The 27162-nt window shown below is 36.9% G+C and overlaps 1 protein-coding gene across 1 annotated transcript in view; it reads left to right on the top strand.

Moving 5' to 3' along the window:
- LOC150088649 (protein MEMO1) overlaps positions 1–27162 on the top strand; it is a 140477-nt gene that overhangs the window by 61794 nt on the left and 51521 nt on the right. The window contains exons 4-5 of the mRNA XM_090370846.1: positions 11793–11905; positions 16940–17051. Of these exons, the coding sequence (XP_090226972.1) occupies positions 11793–11905; positions 16940–17051 (225 nt within the window). The remainder of the gene's footprint in view (positions 1–11792; positions 11906–16939; positions 17052–27162) is intronic.

Genomic DNA, 27162 nt, shown 5'->3' with positions numbered 1-27162 from the left:
AGACTTGGACATTAAGCTTGATATACCATCATCAATATCATTTATAAATACAGAAAACAATAATGGACCCAAAACTGAACCCTGAGGGACTCCACTAATAACATCAGTCCACGATGAGCAGTGTCCATTGACTACCACTCTGTCTTTTCCCCCTCAACCACCCCTTTATCCATAGCAGCAATTTGCCTCCAATGCCACACTGCTCCAGTTTGTGCAGCAGTCTTCCATGCACAACAGTATCAAAAGCCTTTCTAAGATCCAAATATATAATATCCAAGTTATTCCCTGCATCCAGTTCTTTTGTGACTGCACCATAGTATCCAATCCAATGAAATTGGTCAGGCAAAACTTTCCCTTAAGAAAACCATGCTGTGTCCAAGCTATAACTGAAGTCTTGTCTAGATGATCCTGCAGTGCTTCTTTAACCAGTGCCTTCATTAATTTTCCTGGAACAGAAGTTAAACTCATAGGTGTATAATTATTTGTGTCAGCCTTTGATCCTCCTTTGTGAATTGGGGTCACATTTGCACTTTTCCAGTCTATCGGTACCTCCCCTGAGTCCAAGGAAGCTCTCATAATTATGGCTAAGGGTTTGCTTACTTCCTTTGCTGCCTCCTTTAATATAACTGGATAGATCCTATCTCCCCAGGTGCCTTTCTTGTGTTTATCTTCAACAATTTCTCCTCCACTTTACTCTCAATTATTACAAGATTTATCTAGCTTACTGCCAGATTTGAATACACCTCTGGCATTCCCCTCGCTGAATAACTCCTCATGTGTGAATGTCAATGCAAAATATTCATTTAGTTTGTTAGCTACCTGAGCAGGATCATCAACAGTTGAACCATCGATATCAAGTGGACCAATCTGATTCATCCCCTTCCTTCTACAGTTTATATAAGTAAAGAACTCTTTGCTTTTTTTCTTTGCATCCTTTTGCCAAAGATTTCTCGTAATCTGCCTTTGCCTGCCTAACCTCTTTTGTAACTTGGTTACAGTTCAACTTATATCTATCATAGGCTTCTGTGTCCCATGTTAATTTATATGTATCCCATGCATTTTTCTTCTCTGCCTTATTTCTCATTAGTTCATCTGACATCCACTTACGCCTAAACCTTGAACAATATTTCTTAGTTGGTATGTAACGTCTAGTAGCTTCCAAGATAAGTTCTTTGAGTGCTTCCCATTTTGAATTTGCTGTTGGTAACATCATCAGTTGGTCCCACTGTATAGAATTTAAATACTGTCTCAGTCCATCATAGTTACCTTTACGAAAGCAAAAACCCTTTCCTTTACCCCTGATGGTAGTTACCTCTTTGAGTAAATCCCACTTCAGCACACTGTGATCACTGCCACCTAGTGGTTTCTTTATCTGCAGATTCTTAATGCATGAAGAATCACTACTGGTAATAAAATCAAGAGTATTACTCCCTCTAGTTGTCTCCCGAACATGCTGATGTTGAAAATAATCATCCAATAAATCCACAAAAGCCTTGCTAGTATGTGAGTGACCAACCCACAAATTCCAGTCAATAACTGTGAAATTAAAATTATAAGACTCTCTGATTTACTGGCACACTATTTCCCTGTACAGTTTCTTATTATACTCATCAGAGTCATTAGGCCTATAGCGCACTCCTCAATTTTGATCTCCCAATGCTTATGTCACACCAAACTGACTTGACACTGCACTGTCAGGCGATGTCGACTGGCTTCACTTCCTTGGATTTTGTGTGTTTCTTAACTAGTAGCATAACCCTTCTTCCTTCCTATCTATCCTTTCTGTACACATTGTACTCCTCAAATTCCAGTTCTGCATTCTTTATAACTGTGCGACAACACGTCTTTGATATCCCAACAATATCTGCCTTTCATGTTTTTAGCAATACCTCAAATTCATCAAATTTATTTACCAAACTCCTAGCATTCGTGTACACACAAATATCCATGCACCTGTTCCCATTCTTAGCTACCCTAACACAACCCATGCGTTTACTTGTACCGCAATGACCCCTAGCAGTCTCTGAAATATCCTGCATCTTGTTTTCCAGGCTGTTGCTCATTCCAATAGAAGCAGTGCAAGAATCACTTTCACCTCTGCCAGTGGCTACTGTTAATCTATTAGTCCTTGTATCCCCCCAAGCTAGCAATTTTCCGACCCACTTAACACTGCCTCGATAGCATCAGCAAATATTCTTGCATCCTTTCTATTTAAGTGTATCCCATCCCTGTAGAAGCAGTCTCTCCTGTTAACAAGTACAGACCAGGCTGAAAAAAATTCCACCCCTTGATGGGTGCCTCCGTAGCCAGGTGGGAAGGAGCAGCAGTGCGTAGCACACGCTTCTTGATTAGACCGGGGTTCGGGCCCGTCACCACCAAATACGGATGATGCGGAAAGATCAGGGAATGACCACTGCATATCCCAGAGCAATATGGCCTAAGCTGCTAATGCTCCTAAAAACCAAAACAACAACAACAACCACCCCCTTGATCCTTGCACAATCTTTCCAGGGCTGAATTAATCGACAAGGCTCTCATCATATACTCCCTCCTATCGTGTCTGGGCAGAATTGCAGACACTTTCAAATTCAACCCTAATTCACGCGTTTTTTTTCAACAGTGACCTGTACTTGCTAAGTAATTCTGCCGGTCTTCTACTCTTAGTGCCAACGTGTACAACTATATCACCTTTTTGTGCCCTTAAAAGATGATATCCGCTCTACGTCATCAACCTTTGCCCCTGGCAGACATACCCTGGTCCTGTTCCACCTATCCTTTTTACAAAGCATGTTCCCTGTTTCCCTGACAATAGAGTCATCAACAACTACTAGGTTCTGTGGGACCAGCGCATTCTGCCTTGGGGGTTTCCACTGTGTTGCGTGATGACCAAGTGCAAGCTCTGGCGTTGATGTGGGCAGCTGAGAGCTTGATGGGCTCTCAATTTAGATCCTTCGAGGGCATCCACCCTGTCCTTCAAGCTCTCATATAGGCCCATAACAACGCTGAGTTGTCGCTTGATTTCATTACACTCTTTGCATCACGCACACACAAAGACATCCCCCATGGCAATATCATGTCCCGTACCTGATTGCTCCACAAACATCATGCAAGCAGTGCATTTTAAAAGGCTGTGATTCAGAGGGTAATTGATCCCCTCAGTTCTCCCCTGAGAGGTCATCTGTTTGTAAGTAGTGCAGGGCAACTCATTGCAGAGGCAAGTTTGTTCTGTTGTGAGAATTAAGACCATTGCATTATCTGGCATTTTAAATCCTGCTGGCTGCAAAAACAAATTAAAGGATAAGACGGTCCTTCAACCATCTTATAAAGAATGAAATGTCACTCTTTTTTGCATGGATTCTTAAAGATAAAGTGATCATTGATTTACAGAGTGTAAAATATTGATTTTTTTTTTTTTTGTTTTTGTAATATGTGTTGGATTTTAAAGTACTCCAGATTCTAATGTATATACAGTATATACTTAGTAATGATATTTCTATTAATACATACACAATAGAAGTATCATTAGCAACTACAGAAATTTTTTTTGTTGTGTTGTTAATTCTATCAAATCATTCAGTGATGTTTTTAAAGTCTCAAGAGGGGTATTTCACTTAGTTTCTCTTTTAAAAAATTAAGAACTGTCCATTAAACTTGCGCTGGGTCCTACAAAAAATTAACACAAATAGTCATGTTGCATTTTTACCCCAATGTGTTTTTTGAATAAAAGTAAAAATAACTTGTGCACTTTGTATTGTTGGCACCTCCGTAGCCAGATGGTAAGGAGCAGCAGTGCGCAGCACACGCTTCTTGATTAGACCGGGGTTCGAGCCCGTCACCACCAAATACGGAAATGTCAGGGAATGACCACTGCATATGCACGGAGGAATATGGCCTTAGTTGCTAATGCCCCTAAAAACCAAATAACAAACAAACAAACTTTGTATTGTTACTCTTTATTTTGATTTTGTTAGACAAGGATTAATAATATATTCAGTAACAGCTGTCTTGTTATCCAAATAATTATCTGACTACATCACTTCCAACAGAATGATACCATGAAAGGTGTTTTTTTTTTTTTTTTTTTTTTTTAATGAAAACTGAACATGAATGGTATAAGAACTTATAGTACCATGCATTACTGCTTTAAGGTTGAGAAAGCAGAAAATACTTGTTGACATTAGATTTGAATTTCTGTAGATTGTATTTTCTTGAAATGTGTGTGAAAGAAGAGTGTTCCAGAGAGACCATAAATGAGCAAAAGAAATAGTTGGTTCTGTGAGTTTGGGGTTAGACAGTGAATTGACTGGTTGAGAGCATGTGTTTAGATGTGTTTGGAGGAGAGTGGTGGAATTACAGATACCAATTCATAAGTACAGTGCCCTTGGAATTAATTATAGAAAAGCATGCAGCAGAAATTGAATGTTTGTGAGACAGAGTGGAGAGAGTTTGTAGGAGATTGGTGATTAATTAATTTGACTGTGCTCTTTTGAGTAATCTTTTTAGCTCGAAAGAAATTTTGCGGCATCATCCCAGCAGGTTTGAGATTTTTAGATTTTTATAGGGTTAGTAGCTGTTTAGAAGAAAAGTAAGCGAAAACCCAATTTTTCTGATGCAGAGGAAGCAAAATGTATGATGCGCTTATGCCAAGAGAAACAAGAAGAGTAATCCCTAATAGTGATACAAGGTTTGTCTAGAAATCTGTCAAAAAAAAAAAATAAATAAATAAATAGCATGGGTGCAGTGGGCTCTTTTGTGAGAAATGATACAGGACAGTTTTAGAAGAATTGAAGTTGTTTTTTTTTTTTTTTTCACCTGATAGGTGAATTATATGGAGATCAGCATTTTATATTAGTATTAGTGGTGGTATATGATGCATGAAAGCACTGAACTCCCTGATGATTTGTTTAGTTCCTCTTTAAATTTATTCCAACTACTCAATTCTACATTGCTAGGTAGAAGTTTGTTCCAACAATCAACTACCTGCTGACTGAAATCAGATTTCCATACATCTGTCCTGCAACCATCCTCCTTCATTTTAAATTTCTTTTTCATGTGTTGTTTGAGCAAGAGGAAAGTGCCATCAGCATTTAGCTTATTGAATACATCCAAAGCCTTAAACACCTCACTCCAATCTTTTTCCAGGTGCCTTGTTTCCAGATGCTGCAGTTTGCAGAATTTAAAAGGGTACTCTTATCTTCCTTGGTAATAGTACCCTTTTGTTCCCCTCACTAATCTTATTGACCTTCTCTTCACCTGTTGCAACAGATCAACATCCTCCTAAAATGAGGCTTCCAGACCTATATGGTAGTACTCAAGATGTGGCTTAACCATTGCCTTACACAATGGGGTAACTTCCTTATCCTTGCGGGAAAAATTTTTGTATATCATTGGCAAAACCACAAGCTGTCCTGGCAGCTTGTCTGCACTGTCAGAGAACTTCATATTTGACTGCACAATTAGTCTGAGGTCTTTTTCCATTCTTGAAAAAAGACAGACTAATTGTGCTAATTCAGACTAATTCTTGAAAAAAGACTTCAGACTAAAAAAGAGTACACAATGCGGAGATGGGGGAACCCAGGGGTTCCCCCATTTCCACATTGTGTACTCTGTTTTTGTAACTGCATTGTGTTTTCTGCAAAGGCTAGAGATTTTAAAAAATGTAAGGTGTACCTTGAGCGTGTGGTACCACACAGTTGGTGTTATCCTGGGATTACTGCTACCCATATGCCATAACTTAAATTTGTCATTGTTAAACTTTAACTGCCACTAATTTTTCTAGTTCTTGTTACAGTAGCATACCCTGCCAACTTCATAACATCTGAAAACTTAGACATTAAGCCTGATATACCTTTTTCAATATCATTAATAAATATAGAAAACAAAAATGGGCCCAGGACTGAACCCTGGAGAACTCCACTAATAATATTAGTACATGAAGAGCAGCATCTGTTTGATAATCAGTCTTCTTTCACTCAGCTATCCCTTTATCCCTAGCATTAACTTTCCCTTAATGCCACACTGCTTCAATTTTATGTTCAACAGTATCAAAAGCTTTTCTGAAACCTAACTGTATGATATCAATAATTTTTTTTTTTTTTTTTGCATCCAGTTCCTTTGTAATTACATCATACTATCCAATCAAATTGGTCAGACAAGATCACCCCTTAATAAATCCATGCTGTGACTGAAATATAATTTCATTCCTGTTTATATGGTCTTGCATCACTTCTTTAACAATTTACTCCATTATTTTCCCTGGAACTGAAGTAAAGCTTACACATCGGTAATTATTCACTTCACCCTTTGATACCCTGAAGCTGTTTCTGCATTTCAAGTTTTTTCAAACTATAGGGTGAAATGTTGTATACTGTTATCAGCATAACTGTGGGTAGGATTTCCAGTCAGTGGAAGAAGGGGCAAGAAGAAATATACAAGATAATATACAAGAAGGAAAAGAATGGAAGAAAAACTTCCATCACCTACATTAGTTGAGAAGGTAGAAGACAGAACTGTTGACCATCACTCACAGTTAGCAGTCACAGAGAAAACTGGCTACTCAATTGTAAAAAAACAGTCAGCAATTCATAAGATGGGAGCTTGTTTAGAAACCTTTATACCAAACATGATTAAAAGCCTTAGAAATGTCAGCACCAACTGCTTGAGTTCTCTGAATTTGTCCAAAGATGAGTAACGTTAGCTAGTATATTGGCACTGACACCATCCAAATTGGTGGTCATTGATCAGATGGAAGGTTTCGAGATAGTTGGTAATTGAAAAATTTCGCCATTACTTTGGAAACAGTACAGGTAAGTGCAATGGGATGATAAAAGGAAGGGATTTGTTGCCCTTTTTAGGAATTGGCTGGATATGAGCAAATTTCTATGAAGGAACAACAACACCAGTGAAATAAAGCAAAAAGTCAATACAAAATAGGAGCACAGGTTTTGAGAACAAGTGGAAAAATGCCATTGGGATGTGGAACTTTCTTGGCATGAAATTTGTTCACACTTCTTCTACCATCCTATCCTATTGGAAGACCACAAGATTGGGGGAGTGTGTTGGATATGGTAGGATTTAGTTTACCAAGGTGAGCAATATGAATTAGGAGAAACATAGGATGCTAGTAAGTCAGCTTTATCTTTGACAAAGGATGCAATAGAACCATGAGGATGTAAGAGAGGTGGGAATATAGATGGATAGAGCCTGCACCCATTAGCTTTGGCAAGAGTCCAGAATACACAGCTATTGTTTGGACATGAAGCAAAGTTTTTTAACTTAACTTATTTAGAATTGAATTTGGATTTATTAGTAATTGCTTTGTAATTGTTGCTAGCTTTAGTGTAGGCAAAAAATAAAGCTGGACATTTGAATATAAGCCAGTTATGGAGAGGCTTCTTTATGTTGAAAAGACTTAGCATATTTATTCGAAAACCAAGGTTTAAAAAGCAAGATTTTAGGGTGTAATGCAGGATAAAGGATTTTATTGCTACAGGAATAATTTCACTGGCAAATTTTACAATCTTAATGTTTGTTGAGCTTGTGCTCAACAAACATTAAGATTGTAAAATTTAAAATGGTGATATAAACAAGGAATAGAAATCACTTAGCTCATCTTCTTTCGCATTCTTGTTATGCCAAGAGGCTGAGAATGGCTACGAGAAAGAGATTCTATTGGAGAAGAGACTATTACCAAGTTAATCTGCGATGCTTAGGGACTGTGTACTTTAAGGTGTTTCTGGTGATGAAGAGATTGTGTTGTGTTTAGTTAGGTTTCTGGTAGGTAAACAAGTTGTGTAAGGTCGCTAGTAATGTCAAGATGCTGAGATTAATATGTGAGGTTCACAATTCCAGCTGGCTGGAGTTGTGAACCAATGACAATTACTTCACTGTTAGATTGGAGAAATTAAAATTTCAAAGAAGGGAAGTCTAAAAGGTTTTCAATGATTTCTAATTGGGAGAACAGTAGAGGCAACAGATGAATTTAACAGAATTCGTAGAGACATTTTAAAGTCAAAGGAAATTAAAAAGAGGAAATTCCAGATTGGAAAGGCTCTGACAAGGAATATTAGAGCAAATGTGCAGTCACACATCTTTACTCTGATATTCAACATGCAGGTACCACCTTTGAAGGAATATGTGCATGTACCACCTTCAAAGGTGGTACCTGCACATGGAATATGTGAGGTACCTGAACATGTGCATGTATAACCTTTTGAAGCAGGAGGAATCTTAGAGTGAACAATTAAGCAACGGATAATTAAGATTTTGGCAGTTTGTAGGTAGAAATAGACATTATTGAGATTGGAACTGAAACCATGTATAGTTGTGAATCTCTCTTTGATATAATGTGACTTGAACAGTGCCTCCATCACCCACACACTACATGGACTTCCTGCAATCATTTGCTGGCAGAGTAGAGGCAATAAGATAATACAATACTGAAACTGTGTTAAAGTTCTACCTTCAAAATGCAAGGAATATTGGATCTTGCACTGTTGTTTGCATGAGCTGCTTGTTCAGACCAGTGTAATGTGGCAGGTCCCCCCCCCCCCACACACACATGGTAGTAAGCCATTGACAAAGCTTAATGCCATTGGGATGTGGAACTTATTTGGAGTTATTTGCAGTCATTTGTTGATACCTAAATGTGAGAAAACTTGTTCAGTGTGCTGTAATTTTTGGAATGTTGAAAAAACATCCTCAGCATTCCAAAAATTTGCATGCAATGGTTGAAAATTAAAAATTTGAAATTCATTGCTAAAATCAATGTGTATGATTTATTCTGATTTACAGTTCAGCTTACTTTTGTGCAGAGCTGTAAATCAGAACAAATTTATGAAAAGTTTATTCATGTACACTTATCAACACAAGCAAAAAACAATTCTGTCTGCCAGGTCTATAAACAAAAGCCAAGCATTACTGCAGAGCATTTAATCAGTGTGCTAATACTGCATACTTGTTAATTTTATGTGCCTTTATGTTTATGACACTTGTTGGTTGACTGCTCATATGCATTACAGCACAACTCGGGTGTATTTTAAACTCAGATATGCATTGTGGCACATCACTTATGGTGCTGTTTTACACTTATGAAAGGCAGCGGACATGTTAATCTCTGCCATTGCAGCAAAACTGTAACACTAGATCAATGATGGCAAGTGTAATCACCAAATATAAGTCATTTGGTGATTACACTAGCCAGGTTATGGCTAGTGTAATCTACTGGTTATGGCTAGTGTACTACTATGGTTATGGTACTACTAATCACCAAATCTCCAAGTCGTGGTACTACTCCATCTGGGCAATGTTCACATAGATTGCAGAAATTGACGGAAAGAGACCAAGGGGCACTGAGAAGAGCAGTATCCTGTGAACAGCATATGGATCCTGTGCTGTTCTCATTGAATTTTTTCAGCTAGGAGTTTGGGAAGGCCATAAGAACTGAACTTAGTAGAAGGATGATTATGTAGAGAGCTGCAAAGTATTGGATTTTATGAAAAAGCTGCAGCACACAAACTAGTCATCAGCCACACAGTTCACTGTGTTGATTTGCCTGGTGCATAACTCATTACTCCAAAAACTGTATTATGGAGTGATGAATTGTGGTACATGGTTTTTCTGGTATGATACCTATGTTTGGGTCCAGCAGATGTCCAGAGATATTTACCAGAGTGTATCATCCCTACTGTGAAGTTTGGCAGAGGTGCTATCAGTGTCAGTGTTGAAAAGCAATGAAAAACAATGTTGTTTTTTGTGGTTTGTGCCAGTGGTCCAAACCAGAAGAAACATTGTTCATGGAACAATGAATGCTGTGCAGTACATTGATATTATGGACATTTCTGCTCTTCTACACTTTGCAAGAATTTTGGGGAAGGGTTTATTTCTGTTTCAGCATGAGAATGCTAGTAGTGACTGGTTTGATATGGGCCTTCAAAACTTTCATTGGTTTGCTGAGAGTCCTGATTTTAATTCCATTGGACAGCAGTTAGCCTTAGAACACACTAGTACTTGCCAGTACCAATGGTTCATTTTATATTCTGATTCTTTGAGCATCTTACAGGCTTTATCATTGGTGAAATATAATCATCATCCAATTCTGTCTCGGTTTCAGCAGAAGATTCACTCTCTCCATGAATGTGAATATGATGTCTGCTCCTGCTGGATTCCTAGCCACATTGAGATTAGGGGATTTGGCTGATACTGCAGCTAAATCAGCAGTTGTCACTAATAACACTAGCCAGTAAAAAGTATTTTTTGTCATACTTCTTCAATGAAAATGTGATTCTGGAGGAAATAAACTCACTGATTAAATCGCCATAAAAAGTCTATTGTGTCTAATCAAAAGATGTACCAACGTTTAATGTCAAAATAAAGGGATATATATACGTATAATTGAAGTTTGTAATATAAGTGTAAAAAAAATTGTATGTTCTATTACATGTTTGGAGGATAGATTTACAACCCTGAGAACATGTCATGATCAGTTAATACCTGGAAAACCTTGGCACAACCTACAAAAGTCCTCACAAAAAACACTGTATGCTCTCTTCATGTTGAAAATTGTTGCATCGGAATTTGAACCTAAGAACCATAGGTAGAAGTCTGATTATGTTTATCACAAGAAAACGGAGGCCAGAATCGATTGCTAAAATTAAGAGAATTGGCTTATATCTGTTAAAATAAATCAGTATGTCATACATTACTGGCTAGTTATGTATGACATACTGATTTTAGCTAAATATACCGGAATTGGTATATTTAGCTAAAATGTAACTCCCTCTATATTTAATAACTGATGTGAAACTATCATGGTGATTTTCGAAAAAACAGCATTTAAGTTCATGGAGGTAAAAATCGTGTTGGTTAGTGTAATTGCTGCCTGTTAATATTATTCTGATTATTTGCTGCCTGCAAATAATCAGATAAAGCCTGTAATTGAACTGTGGCAGTCTAGTCTGCAGGAATCGTAAAGAGGAAGTTGTTCTTGCTTGGACCCACATAGGACACAGTCATCTGAGATATTCATATTTGCTGAGAGCTGATAACTATCCTATGTGTGTCCTGTGACATAGTTTTATCTATCAGGCATATTTTAATAGTGTCCAGATGTTAATGACATGTTTTACCACTTTTAACCATCTGACTGAGCTTGTGCGCTCGGCCAGATTTTATCTGACAATGACAGTAAGTCAGCTGTTTTAATTTATTATGACTTATTCATTTATATTTCTATATATATAAAACATAGCATGTATTTTTAGACGTATATTTACATAATGTTTTGGCCAGGTAACCTCTTTAAAAAGTTACCAGAACCTTTTTTAATTGCTTTAATGCACCTCATCTTGGTGCATAATAGCCCTCTGCTAATGCACCAATAAAATCATACACCACACCACACCATACAATTGAACAGCTTTGGGATGGACTGGAATATTGACTTCAGGCCAGGCCGACATGCCTGTAATCAACAGCTGACTTGATCACTGTGTTGAGGGAGGAATGGGCCAAAATATCACCTTGCTGGTGGTATTTTGGTCACTGACCTCTTATAGTGACACTGTCTGCAAAATACTAGTCTATGATATTCTCGTGTATCATTGTAACTGAATGTAATTACATGACCTTTTAGCTTTTATTGTGTGTATTGACAGTTTATATTTTAATGTATATTATTTTTTACTGAACTTTGTGTAAGAATATTATATTAAAAGTAGGTCTTGTTCTTTCATACTTTTGATGGTTTAAAAGAAATGAGTAAATTTTATCTGCCACTTTTGTGTACATTTAAGGACACGAGTATTTATCCTGGGTCCTTCCCATCATGTCCGTCTAGGAGGGTGTGCCTTATCTCCTGCGAGGATTTATAATACACCATTTTATAATCTTCATATTGATCAGAATAGTAAGTACTATATGTACAACTGCGAGTAACAAATATGTAATTATATATGTGTTATCTTTCTTATATTGATTATATACCTTGATATTATTTTTTCGCCTCTTTAATAATCTTCTTTTCTTATATTTCTACTTTACTTACCTTACTTCCGTTAGGTTGATATCCTGCACAATGAATGCCTCAACATGTCATATATATACTTTAAAGTTCTTACTTTTGATTAATTGTAACTTACACTCTTTGTAAACAGCATAGCACTTCAAGGTGTGTGTGTGTGTGTGTTTATATACTATTTTTACATGCACGAAAATCCACCTACACACACACATTATTATGAATGTCATTTCTGCGCTCATTTTTGATATATATATATATATATATATACATACACACAGGATGTCTCAAAAATATTGGTACAAATGTTCAGGGGAGGTAGGTAACATCTAAAGGAATGTGAATCGCATAGGAACCCATAACCGGAAACGTCACCATAAGTCGGTACACGGTGCTGTTCATCAGTTTGCGAGAGGGAAAATTTCTGGTTTACTCATTCAAGCAGTAGTTGCCACACGAAGAGCATGCATCGATATATAAACTGCGAGCTGGCAGACATGCACCTAGTGTATGGATTAGCAGAGGGCCCACACGGTGTGCGTCCCCATGCGGCACAACATCAGTTCGCAATAAATGTGTGGGCAGGTATGGTCGGTGACTGATTAGTCGGCCCATACCTGTTACCATCCCGCACGAACTCCGCTAAATATCGGATATTTCTTGAACAAGTTCTACCAGGGTTACTTGATGATGTTCCAGCAAATGTGAGACACAACATTTGGTTTCAACATGACGGGGCGCCTTCCCATTATGGAAGGTGTGTTCGAGACGCTTTGGGTGTCAATGGATTGGCCGTGGTGGACCCGTTGCCTGGTCCCCACGCTCACCTGATTTATTGAGCCTTGATTTCTTTCTGTGGGAGGCCCTCAAATCTATTGTGTATGAATCGCCTGTGGAGACGGAAATGGATCTCATGGCGAGACTCGTCTGCGCTGCTGCTACTGTCAAAGAAACTCCAGGTGTGTTTGACTGTGTCCGCCAATCCATGCTGTGTCGGTGTAACGCATGCATCGTGTCTCATAGTGGAACCTTCAAGCATCTGTTGTAACATCATGAAATGCATCCATCTCGTACTCCATTGTTAATATTATGTCAAATAAATGTTTGCCACTAATTACTGTCTTGTGTCATTTCTGCTTCTTGTGCCTCTGCTACTACTTTCCTGTGACGTTTCCGGTTATGGGTTCCTATGCGATTCACATTCCTTTAGATGTTACCTACCTCCCCTAAATGTTTGTACCAATATTTTTGAGACACCCTATATATATATGATCAAATTAATCCAAAAATTAAATAGAGAAATAAAAATTACTGAAAAATAAATAAGAAAAATTGTAGAAAAGCTAACATGAGTGGCAGCAGAAAAGCACAATCCACTACATGTTGTGTATAATAAGCTAAATTAAAATCGGATATTGCCAGTAGCATGGCAAACCAGTAGAGTGAAAATGAACTAAACCAAATAAAATAACAATAACAGACAAATATAGGGGTGGGGGGATAAAGAAGAAAAGGGTAGGGTTGAAGCAACGTTCCTAAAATAATTTAGAAATTAAGCCAATTAAAAGAAATTTAGTGGTGCCACCTAGTAAGCACCAGTTTCCGAATTATGGGAAATCTCACTAAGGTGGAAATGTAAACTAATAACATTACATGACCAAATAAACTGAAAAATAAAAAATTAAAAAATATTGAGAAAATAAGCTAAATTAAAATAGGATATTGCCAGTAGCATGGTTTGTCATGCTACTGGCAATATCCTATTTTAATTTAGCTTATATATATATATATATATATATATATATTTTTTTTTTTTTTTTAATATAGATGAAAACTACAGAGTTTTGCATAAGTTTGGAATCAAAGGCTGTACATTTTATTTACTGTTTATTTTTATTTCTGTTGTAACTGATGTAGTAATTCTTCAGTGTTGTAGGTCATAGTGAGAAGTTGCAGTGTTCAGTGCTCATTCACCTAAAACATCCTCCAGTTACTTGATCCTGTGTATGTGTGAAAGTTACTAGAGAAATTCAGGGAAACAGGGTCATCATTGGATAACAAATGCAGTGGATCGTCACATTTTCTGACAAAGCAACAAATGACAGCAGTGCTTGGAAAGTTTGCATTTAGCTCAAACAAATTACTGCATTTGTCTTTGGAAACTGGAGTATCAGATCAGAATCTAGTTTCACTGAATCTTGAAGAGAAATCAGAGAAAACAAACTGCAAGTTCTTTAGGCACCAAGTGAGGATGATCCTCATTGACTTTTAGAGTTCTGTGAATGATTATTATGCTTGGCACTAGAAAATCTGGTTTCAAAACAACCATTCTTTTTAGCAGTAAAGTTAATTGTGTGTCAGATGAGTTTAATTGGATAAACATACATTATTTGTCTAAAAGTAACCCTAAATGCATTTGCCCGTCTAGGGAGCAAGGTGGTAGCTCTCTTATACATTATATGACCAAAAGTGTATTGTGTACTGTTTCAGACAACAACATAAATCTTGTAGCTCTGCCTAAGCAGAAGACAGATGGTATCATAGATTGGAAATGATCAACTTTCAGCAGAAGATGTGGTTGGATGCCATGTCAGTAATCTTTCTGTGCACACAAGTATAGCTTGTCTGAAACCCCAAAAAACTTCATGGCAGATGTTATTCAAAGATTGAAGATTGTAAGTGATACTTCAATGAAAAAAGCTCATGGATGGTCTTATAAGCTCGTGGAACTTGTTAGACAAACCATAAAGAGGGTAGTTTGTGTCTTGAGCATGTTGTCTGCAGAAAACATCATGGAACAGGTACAAGACTCCACAGGAATATTTGTCTGTTTGTAAACCATACATACAGAACTGCATAACCATGGTAGGGATGTTGAATGTAAACCCACTATCAGGGCTATTAAGGAATCAGTGTGAAACTGCATTGGTGTTGTTCTTGATATTCAGGAATGACTACACTCCAAATGGTCTGGCATTCAGGCCTAATCTTTTCTGATTAGGTTGTTGATAGGATTCAACACAGAGATGTTAAAAATTAAGTAGCTCTATTGTGTGGGAGTTTAACTTAACGTTAATTTGTACATGATAAATTCACTTGATAATAACAGTGTACAGATTAATTTGTTATTCACATTTCAAATTAATTCATTAACTTAATTTTATTTTAAGAAATTCAAGCTAAGCATTTAAATGTTTTATATTTAAAAACATTTACACTCTGTGTATTAGAGAAGAAATGTCATTCTTCTCTAATACCTTTTTAATTGAAGTAAACCAATAATTTATTATAGTTAAACTGAAGTAAAGTTACTATTAGTAACCAAATACTAAATAGAGGTTAAAATTTGGCACAAGCTGTTCAGCTTATACTAACATCCAGTGTTGTATAAGTCATTTACATCCAGCATGGATAACATTCAGTAACATCTTAACTTCAATCTCTCTCTCTCTCTCTCTCTCTCTCTCCCCCCCCCTCCCTCCCCAACCAAGAGCTGCAGGATCACTCCCTGCCGAGGGATCTTGATCCATCAGTCTTGTGGTGCTATCTGATTTGTGGGTGATTATCAGGTCTAGAATATTCTTGCCCCTAGTACTTTCCCTAACATGCTGATACAGATGACAAATGTTTAATTAATTTAAAAATTTTGTTCCTCATAATGGGTTTCCCCTCTAACCTGCTCCAGTCAGTAAGGGGCAAATTGAAATTATCCATTAGAAGCCATTCACACTTGCTTTTCCATTCCAATTTTATCCTTTTCCTTTTGAGAATAGCCAAAAGTTGCATTGTGCCAAATCGGGCAAATAAGGTTGGTGTAACACAGTGGGAAGCTTTTTCATGCACATGAATGGTTTTGCATGTTGTTCAAATTTCATCATTTTCAGTAACCTCAACAAATGAGAAAAGCATTCACTCAGAACAGCTTTTTGTTAGATTGATGCATAACAAGTCAAAACCTGGTGTGCACATGCTCAAAAGATGTAAGCCTCACTTACAATTATTATAAGAAATATAAGGTCATTCATTTAAACTTTTTGATCCAGTCTTATATTGAATTATATCTAAATCATCAAGAACAATGCCATTGTTTAACAGCTAATTCCTTTCACTTACCATTGTACAGTAGACTTTCAGAATAATGGCACCTTCAGGGATTCGAGATGCCATTATTTTGATTTTTCTTTTTCTAGAAAGTTTTATTTTTAATATATTTGGAGAAATAATGAATCTAAATAGAGAAATTAAGATTAAGAATGCAATTTTATTAACTGCACATAAAAAACAATACATGTTGGCAATCCAGTGTTATATTCTGCCATTAATACGCTCCTGCTTATGCCCCGTTCTATTTTATTTATTATATCAAGTTTAGTCTGCGCAGGTAGCACAGTGGTATTGTCACCGTCCTCCCCACACCGGTGGAAAAGGCCCTGGTTCGAATCCTGTCGATGACACAAGGAACTTTTATGGGCTTATTTCACTCCGTGGCTGAGTTAGTCAGTCTCAGGTGTAGATAGCAAAGATTTATTCCTCCCAGAAACTGGGGTTTTTTGTTCAGCAAAACAGGCAAATCGACCAGAGAACAGATGCAATTTACAGACATAGTATGCATGGGTATATGAATTAATTTTCCAGGTGACTCTAATGTAATAGTTTGGATTATATCAAATTTGTCACTAAGCTTTAAGTTGTTCTTCCTTTCTTCTCTGTATGAGGTTTATTAACTTCAGGAGCCATAAGTGAGGGGTTTTTAATTTAAAATAAATGTAAAACAGCGGTATAATCCGTGATTTGAAAGCATGCTTGTCTTAGAAATTGCTGTTTTTTAGGATGATGGATTATCTGCTTTCTGTTGTTCTAGTTTATAATAATCTAATTTTAAAATATGAATAGTGTAATCATAGTTTAAACCATATGTTTTAGTTTATCAAGAACTCTATAGCACAGGATTATTTGAAGAGATGACAATTCACACGGACGAAGATGAACATAGCATTGAAATGCACCTTCCATATATTGCAAAAATAATGGAAAAGTAAGTTTTACTTTATTACATGCTCTCTGATGATATATAAATTTATTTGAAAGTACCAATTATTTTTGTGTTATAGTTACATTTATATAGAATATTTATATTTGTTTGGGGTAACAGCTGGAAATCAAGAAAAATGACAACATTGGTCTTTTATAAGTAATTTCTGATGATAATATGAGTATTAAGGTACTTTACTTCATTATTTGTGTGTTATTTTAAAGTTAAGTAACAGAACAGAGATTAGAAGAAGTTAATTTGATTAGTCTGTGTGTGATTAATATCAAGGTGTTTAATCTGGTGTGTTACCACCACCACTTTGGTTATTGGAGGATTGATGTGACGAAACCCCTGTCTTCAGAGAGTCTTCAAAGCAATCTTCCACTAATCCTCATCTCTTCTGTCATGCACTACGAGTGATGCCTTTTGAGATTGTAATGCACATAATACCAGTATCTCTTGCAGTTTGAAGGTACATCTCTAAAACAGTTTTCACAGGCTGGCCATTAGATAGTCTACCAGAGTGACCATATTGCTAACTATTGAGGTATCTGGATTGGATAGTGTAAAATCTCACTGCCAAGGTGCCTTCTAGTGACTGGAGAGAGTCCAAGTAGTCTGTATGCTGGAGGCATTATTGAGGCCACATTATGTTGAGGAACTGGGTGTACGACATATCTAAAAATTTCATTAATTCACACATGTTCACCTCCCTATTTTTGCTTATCTACTGAATGCATCACGAATATTCAAGCTAATGGAACAAAAATTATCTCATTCATTTTACAAATATACCCAGTCTCATTTCCGATCATAATGATGTCCATTTCTACCTACAGTCTATAAAGACTTATTTTCTGACAGAGTCCCAATTGTCGGCTTCCTCAACCACTACTCATATGACCGTGATGGTATAGCAGTTTTGTCACTTGTTTGGAGAGGGCTGGGTTCAAGTGCTATCATACACTTAAAATTTTTGAGACGACTTCTATCATGGCTGTAGTTAGCTGATATGAAGTGGAGGAAGTAGGGTTCCCCCATGTGTTATTGCAGGTTTTTCAGCCTGCACAACATGCAGATTGGCCTTGAACACACACTTGTACAGACATAATGCACAATGGCACAGTATGGTCTAAATCCAACCAGAATACCAAACAATCCTAACCATCCAATACCCTTGACTGGGGCGCCTCCGTAGCCAGGTGGGCAAGAGCAGCAGTTCGTAGCACAGGCTTCTTGATTAGACCAGGGTTCGAGCCCGTGACCACCAAATACGGAGAATGCGGAAAGTTTAGAGAATGACCACCGGATATCCCCGGAGCAATATGGCCTTAGTTGCTAATGCTCCTAAAAACCAAATAACAAACAAACACTCTTGACCTTTTTCTCACGAACAACCCTTCCAAGTACAAGTGAAAAATGTTATAACACGATGCTGTGGGTCCAAAGAATCACATCACGATCACATAAATTCTAGCCATTTTTCAGCATTCAAACTTCATACATACTATCAATTTTGATTCTCTTTTTTTTTTTTTTTTTTTTTTGTATGATAATTGCAATACTACGTCTAAGAAAAAGCCAACCAAAGAATAATAATGGAAATAATTCGCAATTGCATTGTTTTAATCTTTTATTGATGCACTGTAGAATAAAGCATTTTAAAAAACCAACATTCGTGTTAAATATACATGAACACACACCTTTTGTCATAAAAACAAATCAATATTCACAAAAACTGCTTTTCCACCTGGTTGTATTGACTGTTATGTTTGTGTTTTGAAATTAAAAAATGGTTAAATTCAGTAGAAAAAGGAGACCATAATGCAGTGTTCTTTCAACTAAGTAGACATTAGTGAACAAACTTTTGCACACTTCAGTTACTTTTAAGTCTTTCATTTTTTAAAAAAACAATCAAGGGTTGACTGTTTCATTGCAACTCTGTTTCTTTTTAACAATTTTAAGGCATTTTAACTGTAAAATTAAAAGGAATCTACCTTTTCTGTTTCATGAAATTTAAGTCCAGTTTGCAAACCAGCGAGTGCCTCCGTGATCTTAGGTGGCGGCTCTGGCTCCTCGTCTTCATCGTCTTCAGTTGCATCTGGATCGCGACTTTCACCACTAACGTTTTTGATTATTTCTGAGTCAGTCATGCTCATATGTAGGACAGTTGTTGTCCCCATCTACCCAATGTTCTGTCATGGCCCTTTTTTCCTCTATCTACAAACTGTGTCAGTACTTGCTTGGCATTTGCCACGGCATCTCTCAAGCCTTCATTAGTGTACCTTTCCAAGAACTTGTCAGCAGCAGCAACATCATGCTCTATAAAGCCCTCAAAATCATTCTCTGCATCACTGTCACTAGCTACGTGGGAGTTATCTGGGATCAGACTTGCACCCAATATGTTCCTCCAACATTTTGATATACACCTTTTTGTTATGGTTTCCCACGCTTTGCCACCAATGTAAAAAACTTCCTTTAAGTTCAGCTTCTCTAAAAATAAGGTAACAGAATCCTCACTAGCAATTATTTGCTGTATCAGAGTCTTGCAAAAGTTCATTTTAAACGTTGATATAATCCCTTGATCCAGAGGCTGTATCTTTGATGTGGTGTTTTTCGGTAAGTAGTTCACTCGGATTTTACCATCTCTGCTTATTAGGTTATCAGCAGCAAGATGGTTAGGGCAGTTATCCAGCAGCAAGAGAGCTTTGGTATCCAGCCCTTGTTGCTGTAAGTGTTTACGTACATCAGGTGCAAATTGCTTATGAAACCAGTTTACAAAAATACTGGAAATCATCAATGCATTTTTGCTAAAGTCATAGGCAAATGGCATAGAGGCCATGTTCACATGATAGAAACACAGTGGCGATTTAAACTTTTTACACAAAGTGGCTTCAGCTTGTAATTTCCTGTTAAGTTTACACAGAAAAGTACAGTCACTGTCTTTCATTTGCCTTGTGTTCTTTGAGTGTCGTTCTTACCAGCCAAAGTGGAATTGGGTAACATTTTATAACAAAGTCTCATCACAGTTATATTCACATGATAGAAGCACTGTGGCGATTTAAACTTTCCTATGCAAAGTGGCTTCAGTACTCGCCTGTTCTGCAGTATAGCCATCTTCAATTATTTTCTGAAGCTGGGTAGGGTAAGAGCATCCAGCTTCATTATCAGCTGAACGTATCTCACCCGATATAACTGTTTTGGTTATTCCATGCTGCTTTTTAAAATGTGTTAGCCATCCATTACTTGCAGTGAATGCTGTGGACTCATTTCCATGAAGATTGTTGTGGAATATTTTATCTTGGGTTTGCAGATGGGATCCAGATAGAGGTGCTCCTTCAAATTGTTCTGGAACAAATTACTGAAACACAGCTTTATCCAATTGTTCGTCTTGAGGCTGCTGCAGACTTTTTCATTGTCTGCAGCAGCCAAGGCTATGGAAACAAGCGATTCCATCGCTTGTTTCCATAGACTTGGCTGAATCACAGTTTCTCCTCTTCTTTCTTCCATCCATGCACTGTAGATTCATTCACTCCAAGGTCTCTAGCCATTTGAGTTTGCTGGACTCTGGACTCGATTCTGTCAACAGCAGCAATTTTTTTCTTCTATAGTAAACTTCCATATTTTTTTAAGTTTCAGACGTTTATTTAAATTAATACTGTATTTTAAAAATATAACTTACAATTTGAGAAACAAGAAAAATCAACAGCGATTGAACTGGGAGGGGTGTTTTCCCGCACGAAAACCCTACTTATTTCCCTCTTATTTGTATACCTCCGCCTAAATAATTTGTATAGACCCAATCACTATGTTATTTCTTAAATTTATTCTTTTCATACATTTCTAACACCAACTTTGTTTCCCTTACCGTGGAACCTTTTCATCTCCTACTGTTAGACCCCCCCTACTGACTATGCTACTTTTGAACTATGCCAAGCCACATTTCCCAAAAATGACTAAATTCCGCGTCTTAAGTTGTGGCATGATAGAGGCATTAAATTGATGTTGACTACCTCCCTGAGCACCCTTTAAATCCCTGGTCTTACTACTTTGCTTTGTCCATTGTTCTGACAAGTCTACTCCCACTAACTGACATGTTGTTTTATTTGTTCGTAAAATTATCTTATTTTCACATACTATTCTTGTACAGAGAAATAGATATTTGTAAGACTTTGTGTCTTATGAACTTTCGTAAAAATCTAAATTCGTAGGAATCCAAAATCTTCAGTGACTAACAACACGTTTCAACTGACAAAACATGGGCGCCATGCTTGCATCGTATTATAAGTGAAATCACATTCTAACGGGTTTCAGCTGTATATGGTAGAAGTGAATGGTTCTCTAGACACTTCAGATCACAACTTGGTGATGGTCTCTTCTCCAATGGAACCTTTCTTCCATGGCCATTCTCAGCCTCACATCTTTGACATTACAAGAATGCAAAATGGGATAATTTTCAAGATTTCTATTCTTTTCCTTTGTTGGATCACTGTTTTAAATCTTCTGATGTCAGTATTCCCTGAGATCTTGTCAGTGAAATTATTCTTGCAGGGATGAAATCCTTTATTCTACACTCCAACTTAAAATCTTGTCCTTTATCTAAACCTTGGTTTTCCAATAAAAGTGGCAACGCTGTTCAAGATAAGAATGTTGCGTATATCAATTGGCTTGCATCCAAATCTTCAAGTTCATTTTTTCCTTTTGCAAAAGGATTGCAACAAATGTAAAGCAGTTATTAATCAATCCAAACTACATTTTGAACCTTAAGAGTAGAAAACTCACTTCTTCTCCAAATGGTAGTTGAGCATTCTGGTCTCTTACAAAGGCTATTGGCTAAACTTTCCTCCATCGGTATTCCCACCTCTGTCAAAACCTGATGGTTCTATTGCTGCCTCAACTAAAGATAAACTCTAACTCCTGACTCTTATATCGGCGATCTTGGTAAACCACCTCTTACCATTTCCAGTACACTCCACTCGATGCCTCCAGTATGTCTTCCTTCAAAAGGATGTCAGAAGAATTTTGAACAGTCTTGATGCCAAGAAAGCTTCAAATCCTGATGGTATTTCTCCACTTGTTCTCAAAACATGTGTTCCTGAAATTACTCCTTTTGTGTGTAATAAATTTGTTTGTATCTAGCCAGTTCCTACAAAGGGTGACAAATCCTTCCCATCCAGTTATTATACCATTGCACTCACTTCTACTCTTTTTAAAATAATGGAGAAATCCATTAACTGCCAACTCCTAAACTATTCTAGAAACTTTCCATCTGATCAATGATCACCAGTTATGGATTCCATCAGTGTTACCCTCATGGGTAGTAGGGTTTTAGGAGTAGGTGACATATTAGCTTATGTTGCCCATATGTGGACAAATTCAGTAGAAAAGTGTGGTAAAACTCAAGCAGTTGCTCTAGACATTTCAAAAGGTGTTTGATTGTGTTTGGCATAAAGGTCTTCTAAGTAAGATTCCACCTTATGGGTTGTTCAACTTTCTGTTTTTTGTAATTGGTTATACAGTTTTCTCTCTGGCTGCTCACTGTGGATGATGATAGATGGCTCTGTCTTCTCCACTGATGCTGGTGTTCCCAGGGTTCAGCTCTTTCTCTTGGTCTTTTTCCTTTTATACTTTAATAGTTTTGCTGATGATAGCACATTGCATTCCACCTTCCAGTTTGTGAAACCTTGCCCTGCAGAAACAGCTCCAACTTGTCAAATATTCACTATCAGTTTCTTAAATGCTGACTTCCAAGTAATTCTTCAGTGTGATGAAAATAACTTCATTAATTTTAATCCTTCTAAAACTCAGTCCAGTCTCATATTTCTCAAAAAGGTTTCTTCTGCTTATCTTTGATGATGCTCCAATTTCTAGACAAGATCACATATCTTTATTGGGGTTGCTCTTCCAATCTCCCTAGTCATAAGCACATCATAAATATTGCTTCCTCTGAATCTCCAAAACTGGTTTTTGCTTTTGTTCTCGGCATTACTTTTTTTTTTGTAAACATCTACTCAATTTATACAAATCTCAAATCTGCCCTGCCATGGAATATTGTTCCCATATCTGGAGCATTGTCATAATCTCTCTCTCCCTCCAGCTTCTAGACTCCATTCAACAGAGGGCAGTTAAGTTAATTAATGACCCATTTCTTACAAAGTCTCTCTCTCTCTCTCTCTCTCTCTCTCTCTCTCTCTCTCTCTCTCTCTCTTATAGACATTCTGTTTCTGCTGCAAGCCTTTTCTATAGGTACTTCCGTGAGGACTGTGCTTCTAAATTGGCTTCTTTAATTTCCTATCTTCCAAACCAGCACTAACATATGCTGCAACCACTCAACATCCATTTACTGTCCTACTTCAAACTCACCCAGCTAAATTTTCTTCTTCCTCATTTATCTCTTTAACTTCTGTTTTCTGGAATAACCTGTCTTTGCATGTAATTTCCTGAAAATTACAGAAATAGAAGTCTAATATCAACAAGTATATTCTTCTCAAACTTCAACCCACATATGGTACTATGCACTATAGGTTATAATACCTTTCATGTTTTGGGATTTCATATATAAAAAAAAAAAGTTGCCGAAGCATCCATAACCCAACAAGTACTACCTGTATCAGTTGCCTTAATTATTCACTATGATCCATTCGCTTCAAAGGTGTTAATTGTGTATATTTCCACCCTTATATTCCTTTTTCAAAAACTTCTTAATTTGGAATCTTCTGTTTTTGATCTCCTCTGGCTTAAAATCTCCCTATCCCATTCTGTCATCTATTCATCTATTACCTTTATTAGTCACCCAACTCCACTAATCACTTGGAACTTTTTGACTCACTTTCTTTGAAACTTGACTTTCTCTAGTCTAATTTTTCTAACAGCGAGGTAATTTTCCTTAGTGATTTTAATGTTCACAACTCCTGCTGGCTTCAGCTTTCCAATTACAGTAGACTCTCGATTTTCCGGGATAGATGGTAAAAAACAAATCCCAGATAATCGATTTCCCGGTTAATCCAAAAATACAGAAGTCCCCGACATAACTAAGAGATACGTTCCAGGACTTCTTACTTCGTCGAGTTTTACGTAACTCGGGAATGACTAGTAACATATTGCTACTATATTATTATTGACAAATCTGAATTCAGCGCGATACTTGTTAATCTTTGACCATTTTCATACATTCTTATTAGTTTAATTTTCTGATCCAAATCGATTGCTTTCCTTTTGTTGGTAGATGTACTAGTAGCACTGTCACTTATTCTCATAGTCGGCACCATGATAACGGTCACAAAATGAAATTTTCTGTAAAGAACTTCACAGGGTTAAGGCGAAAACTCACCATTATCACCCTGCACGAGCTCACATTTTACTAAAGCACATTTCTGGAGGTCAACAAAAAACAAAACAATTGGCACTTTCCGTTTTATTGGGCGTTTCTGTTAGCACAATCTATTATAAACAGGTAGTAAACTCGATCTTATTTCATTTACGATAATACCAGTAGCTAGAATTCTGTGAGTTTTTACGTTATTATGGTGAAGTGTGTGTCCCCTTCACTGACATCTTCAGTCATATAAAAAAAACCATAAATAATTGTAAGAATCTTCTCTTCTTTCCTATTTTTTTGCTTGTTACTCCGATCTCACTTGTGCAATTTGTGTGTGCCGTGATCGTCGTTATTGATTGCTTATTATTATTATTTTTTTTTTTGCTGTTTTAAATTTTACAATCCTAAAAATTAAAAAAAAAATAAAAAAAAAAAGAATTGAGTGAAAACAAATTTATGTGAATCCGTAGTTGCATAAGTCGGGGATTTACTGTATTGAAAAATGTTCAGCAACCTACGTAAAAGATATGGTGATAGATACCTACGTACTACTCGTACTACGTACTACTCGTGTGTCCAATACGTTGCTTCCCTTTATTTTTTGCAATGTCGATTTTAAATCGAATGGCTTCCCTTTATTTTTTACAATGTCACGTATGGTTTGGTCACCAACATTATAATGGTTCTTTAAAGATTTAACAGATGCACCGTTTTCAAACTTTTGAATAATTTCAAGCCTTTGTTTAATTGAAGGCGCAACTCCTTTGCATTTATCTATCATTTTCGCAATTTCTAAACAAAAAAAATATATTTACTATAAAAAAATTTCCACATCCCTGACATAAATAACGAAACAAAAAAATTTGTCTTTTTGCGGTGTGACGGAACACAACAATCGACGCGATGCACTAAAACAAACTAAACATTTGGTTTATTATTATTATTTTTTTTTTTTTTGAGTGCTGGTGTGAATGAAGACAGCAGGAGTTGCAAGATAATAGGCACATTAATCTCACAATGACGACTTATAACACCACTTCTTGTCGCTTATTTACGACTTGCAAATTATCTGTTTATACCTATTCTAGTTATTACTTGAATTTTATGATTTATGGTTGTTTTTTTTTTTTTTTTTTTTAATTTGGAGTCTTGAAGTGTCCCAGTTAATCTGATCCCGGTAATCGAGAGTCTGCTGCATATACGGATTCAGCTGGTCAAGATTCCGAGACTTGCAATTGCTAATGACTTGATGCAGCTTGTTCATTTACCCAGCAGAATACTAGAGAATCCTAACCACACATCCAATACTCTTGAGCTCTTCCTCATCTACAACCTTTTAAAGTACTTGTTTGATGATGCTGCTGCTAGCCCTCTAGGCACCTCAGATCACAACGTGATGATTTTTCTCTTCTGTAGTGGATTCTCTCACTTGGTTGGCATTACAAGAATGTGAAATTTTCCTTTGTTGGATTAGTCTTTTAAATCTTTTTTTTCCCAATGCTTGCTCAGATCATGTTGGCAATGTTATTTTTGTAAGGATGATATCCTTTATTTCCATTTCATCCTGAAATCTTGGCCTTCATCTAAACCTTTGTTTTTTAATAAATATGCTAAGGCTGTTGAATGTAGTATATTGACTACTACATTCAAATTGACTTGTATCGAAATCTCTAGCTTCATTTTCTGCCCACAATAAAGTTTGAAACAATTATAAAACACTTTATATTCAATCCAAGCTCCATTTTTAAACGTTAAGAGTAGAAAACTTGCTTCTTGCCCAAGTGGTAATCAAGCATTCTGGTCTCTTGTTACAATCATTAGCTGTAATTTCTGCTGATCAGTTCCACCTCTATTACAATCTAATAGTACATTGAATCCTCAGCTAAAGATAAAACTGACTTAATAGTCCTACTTTCCATCTAACACTTGTATCAACGACTTTGGTAAATCACTATCATTCCAAATACACTCTGCCCAGTGACTCCTGTGGGCCGACCGGGCTAGCCGAGTGGGTAAAGTACCTGCCCGGCAACCCAAAGGTCGCGGGTTTGATTCCCGCCTCGGGCTTGGATCAAAGTACTGCAAAAACCTTGGGAGGTGCAATATGGCCACAGAAGCCGATGCGCCAACAATTACCAAATAAAAAAAAAAAAAAAAGACTCCTGTGGTCTTCTGACAGAAGGATGTTAAAAGAGTTTGGAACATCTCAAAGTCAAGAAAGCTGCAGGTCTTGATGGCATTTCTGCATTTGTCCTTGAAAATTGAGCTTCTGGGCTTGCTTCTCTTCTTTGTCACCTTTTCACATTTTCTTAATCCACTGGAGTTTTCCTTTATGAAAATTTGCTCGTAGTCAGCCAGTAACAAATCCCTCCCTTTCAGTTATCACCTCATTATATTTATCCCTTCTCTTTTCAAGTAATGATGAAATTCATTAACTGTCAGCGGGTAGTTGATTGCTGGAACTTCCATCTGTTGTTGTGGAAGTTGATAGCTTAAATAAATTCAAGGAAGTGGACAAACTTGGAGCGAACGGATGGGTGAAATGGGAAGGTTTTTTTTTTTTTTTTGCTGATGCTGTATACGCTTGCTTTCTTGCATCATATGCCTCTGCTAATGCTAATCTCTTAAACTATCATATAAGGTCTTCCAAATGAACAATGCTTTCTGCTGTGGATTCACTCACTATTGATCCATTGGTGATATATTGGCTTATATTCACTGTCCAAGCCAGTCGACATCGCTGGACAGTGCAGTGTTGAGGCAGTTTGGTGTGACATAAGCATTGGGAGATCAAAA

This window comes from Mastigoproctus giganteus, chromosome 3 (assembly GCF_048544385.1).
Source record: "Mastigoproctus giganteus isolate SK-2022 chromosome 3, ASM4854438v1, whole genome shotgun sequence".
NCBI lineage: Eukaryota > Metazoa > Arthropoda > Arachnida > Uropygi > Thelyphonidae > Mastigoproctus > Mastigoproctus giganteus.
Note: the sequence above shows the minus strand (reverse complement) of the source record. Positions and strands in the feature narration are given on the sequence as shown.